The sequence below is a fragment of the Rhagoletis pomonella genome, unplaced genomic scaffold (genome assembly GCF_013731165.1).
Source record: "Rhagoletis pomonella isolate Grant_MI unplaced genomic scaffold, Rhpom_1.0 Rhpom_scaffold_00004, whole genome shotgun sequence".
Classification (NCBI taxonomy): Eukaryota; Metazoa; Arthropoda; class Insecta; order Diptera; family Tephritidae; genus Rhagoletis; species Rhagoletis pomonella.
This window is the reverse complement of record NW_023458558.1, coordinates 18,308,702-18,314,614: the sequence shown is the minus strand read 5'-3', so window position 1 is coordinate 18,314,614 and position 5,913 is coordinate 18,308,702. Positions and strand designations below refer to the sequence as shown.

Genomic DNA, 5,913 nt, shown 5'->3' with positions numbered 1-5,913 from the left:
TTTTTTTTTATTAATTTGTTTATTGATGAAACATGGAAATTTTAAAGCAAAAATTAAATAAAAATGAAAAATATAGTTTAATTAGAGTCGAATCTCAATTCAAGTTTCGGAAAACTGTAACATCCGATTCAGGAAAACAATGAACGTAAGTATGGAATTTAATTATTGGTGAAGAAATAAATAGCCCAAACAATAAATTAAATTAGAAATTGTATGAAAGCGACTGTAACAAAAAAAAATATATATTATTTAATATGTACATATATATTAGGGAATATTGCTAAATCCATCGTAGCCTATTTTGTGAAATTTATGTTATTGTCATTATTGAGTCCGATAAACATTGGTGCAATTCGGATTCATAATTTCTTTTCAGCAGGCATGCCAAAAATTGGACAATGTGTGATTTAGCAAAAGACCCGAATAACTAGCATAAATGCTACACTTCATCGCCGATATATTTTATGAGATCAAATTCGTAAAGAAGTTTCTCGGCCTTTTCGGGCCAATTATGATTATTCAAAGAACGGGGGCTCGGATGAGGAAGCTTACATATTTTCAAACTACTCGCATGGCGAGAACGTTTTACCATGTCGTGCATGTACGATCCGATCACCACCAAAATTTCCGTTTTTAACAAGTCTAATTCCAAGTCCAGTACATCTAAACATGCTTTTCCAATTTTTGCCTTATAATCACCCTGTATTTAAACGAACATGTTTGATAAATTTTTGTGGACAGAATATTTAAATAACTTACTTTTAACTCACTAGGAGTAATATTGCGTCCGGCTCCATCGTAAAAAATTAACGGACAAAAGTTATGTACAAAACATTGGCGAGCAAAATTATTTAATGATCCACCCGCCAACTTTTTAAACAAACTCCAAATTCGCACACCACTGGGTTCTTCGATATTGCACTCCAACCCTGATACTGGCCGCTTTGCATGTATCGAAGGAGGTTGCTGAACTGAACCTGTCAAGCCCATTTCATCACGAACAGTCAAGATATTACCAAACGGCACCTTAAAAACAAGCACGCATATCAACAATTTTATTTGCGACAAAATTTAATTTAAATAATAATAAAAAATAAATTTTACCCCAGTTTGGCCCATCCCATTCGATCCTGGATTCATACCAACAAACACAACACGTTTCGGACCATCCAAATACTTTTCCAAGTAGGCACAATGTATACTCGAAGCATATTCCACAGGATTGTAGACATGAGTAATACCAGGTGGTTTTAAAATGTTTTGCAAATCGTTATTTAACTTACACTCAAGTGTGTAAAACCGACTCCAAATTGATTGCTTTGTCTCAGAGCTTTTGGAATGCAATGTAGTTTCTGGAGGCACAGTAAACACTTTGGCACACTCTTCTGTCGGCTGCGACGCAAGACAACGTTTCTTTCTGGCAGCAAACTGCTGCAATGCATTTATTGTAAGTTTTGAGTCTCCACTAAAAAATGTTGGGGCTGGAATATTGTCTTGCGGCAGCTTCCTCCGTGACATAATTGGAAAATCAATTAAACTCCTTTTATTCAATGTAACTTAATTTTGTCCTTCGCCCGCGAAGTAGGTTTGTTTTAATTGCGCCCTTAATAAGCGTTGCCAACAACAGACATTTGTTATTAAAGGCGAAATTAGTCAAGAACGTAAACCTACCGGTACGTAAAACCGAGTCAGCTGACATTATCTGCCTTACGCTACGTTTACATAAGACAATTTGAGACAAGACAATTGAGAATATGTCATGAACCAAAAAGACAAGATCACGCGGGCAGGAGAGTAGCCCGTTAGAATCGCATTTAGGAAAAAAGTTTAACGATTTTGACATTAGCCGTTTATTTACATTTCTTCGTTGTTTACAATTTGGTGGTGGCTTTTTACTGCAATTTTCTTCATTTTCGCTTGTGACAACGTGTGTACACATAAGATAAAGAATAACTAAACACAACGGCATGATTTATAGAAGAATTTGCATAATAAAAATAATTTTTCATGCGTTCAACAATTTCGCGGTTTTCTCCGTCCTCTTCCTTGTTTACTTCTTACAACAAATATGGCGTCAAGATTTCGGCAGCTAGAAAATAACTTTTTTCGTTCTTTCCTTCCCGCGTGATCTTGTGTCCTTCGTTCATGAGAATATGTATTACGGCGCATTTACAACAAACACGTCATTTTGACATAATTGTCTTGACAATAATGTCCGGTGTAAACCCTAATTTAGTTGTCAAATTGTTGTGTAAAGTAGGCGTCCAAATTGTCGTTTGGCGTGAATTTCATATAAAAATATCCAAACACAAACCACTTTTTCATAATTCTGTGAGTTTTAGCGATTGTGCTTTGCCTCTTTTTTTCAAATTAAGAAGAATTTGTTTGTAGTTGTAGCCCGTAGCGCAGAAAACTGCGGATGGTGACCCCTTCGACAGTTTTGCAGATAGTAAAAAAGTTATAAGTTCCTATTCAAAATACGCTCAAAATATTCGAAATCAAATAAGATTTCTTGTTGAAAAGTAAGTAGTAGCATCTAAAAGCATGAATTCTAGTTGAAAAGGTAAGTTTATGAAAAGGCATTGATGGTTGATGTATTAAGCAACACTTACTACGTTTATACGCACGTATTAGTTGCGTTCCAGATGCTGATAGATGATAGATTTCGCACGAGCGTTTGTTTGGGTTTTCAACACCATTTATAATTTTCTTTTAATAAAATCACGATTTGTCAAATGCTTAAATTTATTTATCTAATAATAATGCAGCACACAACCCTGAAATCTAAGAAAAAGTCTGAGGAAGGCCGTTAAATAGCAGCACACAACCCCGTGCCTTCCTCAGGAGTGAATATAACTACAACAACAACGACTACTACAACAACAACCCAAAATGGTTTGTTACTGTCTATACTGTGCTCTCTACATCGTGTTGCAAAATGGTAAACTTTGCTGTAGTTAGTTAGTTAGCTAGTTAATTTACTGGGTGTAATAGAAACAGAGACACCGCGACCTAAAAGATCTTTTGTATCTCTATAAAGGAGTCCCTAACCCAATGTGGCCAAGATACCTTCGGCTTCCCTTATGAATCCTAAAAGGTCCTTGGTAGATGAATTCCTTATAACAAAGGGTTCGACCAACGAAGATTTAAAATAAATTAGTCTCTGTCTGGCCAAAGCCGGACAGTCACAGAGAATATGCTCCGAAGTTTCATCGGCCTCGAGGCAGAGCCGGCATTCCGGCTCTGTGATCGCCCCTATTCGGTGTAAGTGGAACCGCAATTGGTTGTGACCAGTCAGATACCCAGAAAGTAACCTGATGTCAATTCTGTTTTGTACGACGATGTCGTTCCTGTTAAAGGGGTAGCCGAATAGCCTGGCCTGTCCAAGGCCCCCCACCGCTCCCCAGTACTTACTGCGTTCTGAGTGTACCCACTCAGTGATTATGGCTCTCGAAGAGGACCAACTGGACCACAGAATGGTTCAGGTCCCGAAAAGGCAGTAATCGATCCTTCACGTGCCAACTCATCAGCGATCTCGTTGCCTTCGATTCCAGAATGGCCTGGTACCCAGCACAATGTTACCGTGTTTTTGGCTGCCAAAAATTGTAGCGTGTTAAAGCAGTCTCTAACCAACTTAGATTTGATAGTCCTGTTTGAAAGGGCCCGGATGGCTGCTTGGCTATCTGAAAAGATAACTAAAAAAGCGCCCTTTAAACCCTTTTCAAGGTTTAATTTTGCACAGTTTAAGATTGCGACTATTTCAGCCTGAAACACCGTGGGCCATTTGCCCATGGGAATTGTAAGTTTAGTGCTCGGTCCAAAGATGCCTGCACCCGCTCTGTCCGCCATCCTTGATCCATCTGTGTACCAATGTACATATCTGAGATGAAGGGCAGGGAGCCCATTTGCCCAATCTTCGCGATCGGGGATTATCACTTGGAATTTTCTGTCAAAGCAGACCTCTTTAGTCATGGAATCAGAGATTCCGCATATATCCAACCCTGGTATCTTCCCAGCTGTATAAACGCTGAGTTAATTTTTTATTCGCAAATAACTAATCACCCAAATAAGTATTGATTAGTGGTACTATTTGAAATAAGCGCAAGACGCCGCCATTATTAGGTTCATTTTCTTTTTCGACTCCCTTTTATTTGCAAATAGCTTACGTATAAACGTAGTAACTGAGGGCTCCAGTTTACTGCGTTTAAGTATACGTTCTGCGTTCTTGACTAATTTCAGCTAAAGAGGGAAACGAACTCCCTCATACATCCACTGTGAACATGAAAAAAAGAAGAAGAATTCAGCCAACAGCTGTAAATATAAACAAGCGGCATTCTTCTAAAAATTTTGTTTTATTAGTAGATAAACAATTTTTTGTTCGTACATTTAAGTTTTGTAATTTAAAAATAAAATTACACAGTAGCTTACTTTCATCATGGCCGGAGAAGTAACTGTTGATGCTTTGCCTTACATAGACCAAGGCTACGATGACGCAGGAGTTCGCGAATCGGTATAAGCATAAAAACGTAAACATTTAACAAGTATAATTTATTGTGCTTCATTAGGCTCTTGCTATGGTGGAGGAAGAATGTCGGCGATATAGGCCTACTAAGAACTATCTAGAACATCTGCCACCATTAAACACGAATGCATTCGAAACTGAATTAATGGCAAGCGAGTTTGAACGTATACAAAATCGTCAACCTATGGAGACTTTAAGCATGAAACGCTATGAATTGCCTCCACCACCGTCTGGCAAACTGTCTGAAGTGACCGCTTGGCAGGAATCTATAGAAAATTCCATGGCACAACTAGAACACCAATGGGTTCGTGCAATGAATCTCGAGCTTATGATTGACTACGGCATAGAATCATGGAAAGCATACCTAGAAGTGATAGCTGCTCTACAGGCTAAAACGCTGACACAGTTGCAGGAATCAAAAAAACATATACAGGATATAAATTGGCAACGAAAGCAAGCCCAAACTCATGCTGGCGAGAAGCTTAAGACTCTGGAGGCCAATTGGGTACTTTTGGTATCTAAAAATTATGAAATAGAGCAAAAGTGCGTAGAATTAGAAGATCAATTGCAAAAAGCCCGCCAGGAAATCGTAAAATTAAAAGCCCAAAAGCAAAATTATTTAACGAATGGAGATTCATAATAGTAGTACCAAATACTTAAGAATTGATTAAAGTAATTATCAGTGTGAGTTAAATTTTATTTAAAATTATGAATTAAATGTAACCCCATGTTTTTAAGTTCCTGATAAATTTCATCACTGTTGGTGTATTTTCCACTAAACTTAGAAGTTGCGATTAAAAATTTGAGTTCCACTAAAGCTAATATGTTTATTTGTAAAAATTCCAAAAATTAAATCACTACATATTGATAGTACCACGCTAGATGTTATTCTTTCTATGCATTTTCATTTCAGTGGAGCTGCAGATCGGCAACCAACTGCGGTTTGAAATTGCGTTGTTATCCATAATCGGCCCATAAAATCCGGGACCGAAAATTATCATTATGAAGGACTTTTGTTTTAAAATCATTTCATAATAGTTATTTTAGGTTTTTTTCGATTAAAAATAATCGTTATTAATATTTTTCCGATAATTTTAACTCGTTATTTTATGATTTTTAGTTTTTTCCGTTTATAAACGTTATTTTCAGATTTTATTTTTTATATCATAAAAGATTTACATCAGTAACCCAGTCTCTATTATAACGGTTAAAAATGAACTAAAACAAACACAAATCCCAAATAACGATTTTTTTCTGATCGAAAAAAATTAAAATCACAAAACAACGATCAGAGATGATATAGAAAAAATAAAAATCACACAATAACGATTGAAAATTATTGAAGAAATATTTATATATTTATTTGTTAACAAACAGCCTACGGCTAATAC

At 36.6% G+C, this 5,913-nt stretch overlaps 2 protein-coding genes across 2 annotated transcripts; one reads left to right on the top strand and one right to left on the bottom strand.

Moving 5' to 3' along the window:
- Positions 1 to 11: 11 nt before the first annotated feature.
- Positions 12 to 1,591, bottom strand: LOC118737150 (single-strand selective monofunctional uracil DNA glycosylase-like). The gene is made up of 3 exons (XM_036467468.1): positions 1,105 to 1,591; positions 760 to 1,026; positions 12 to 700 (listed from the first exon to the last, which is right to left on the bottom strand). The coding sequence occupies exons 1-3, from the start codon at positions 1,516 to 1,518 to the stop codon at positions 440 to 442; spliced, it is 942 nt and encodes a 313-aa protein (XP_036323361.1). The 5' UTR covers positions 1,519 to 1,591; the 3' UTR covers positions 12 to 439.
- Positions 1,592 to 4,291: 2,700 nt separating this feature from the next.
- On the top strand, positions 4,292 to 5,571 carry LOC118737149 (pre-mRNA-splicing factor SPF27-like). The gene is made up of 2 exons (XM_036467467.1): positions 4,292 to 4,510; positions 4,566 to 5,571. The coding sequence occupies exons 1-2, from the start codon at positions 4,436 to 4,438 to the stop codon at positions 5,160 to 5,162; spliced, it is 672 nt and encodes a 223-aa protein (XP_036323360.1). The 5' UTR covers positions 4,292 to 4,435; the 3' UTR covers positions 5,163 to 5,571.
- The last annotated feature ends 342 nt before the right edge of the window (positions 5,572 to 5,913 follow it).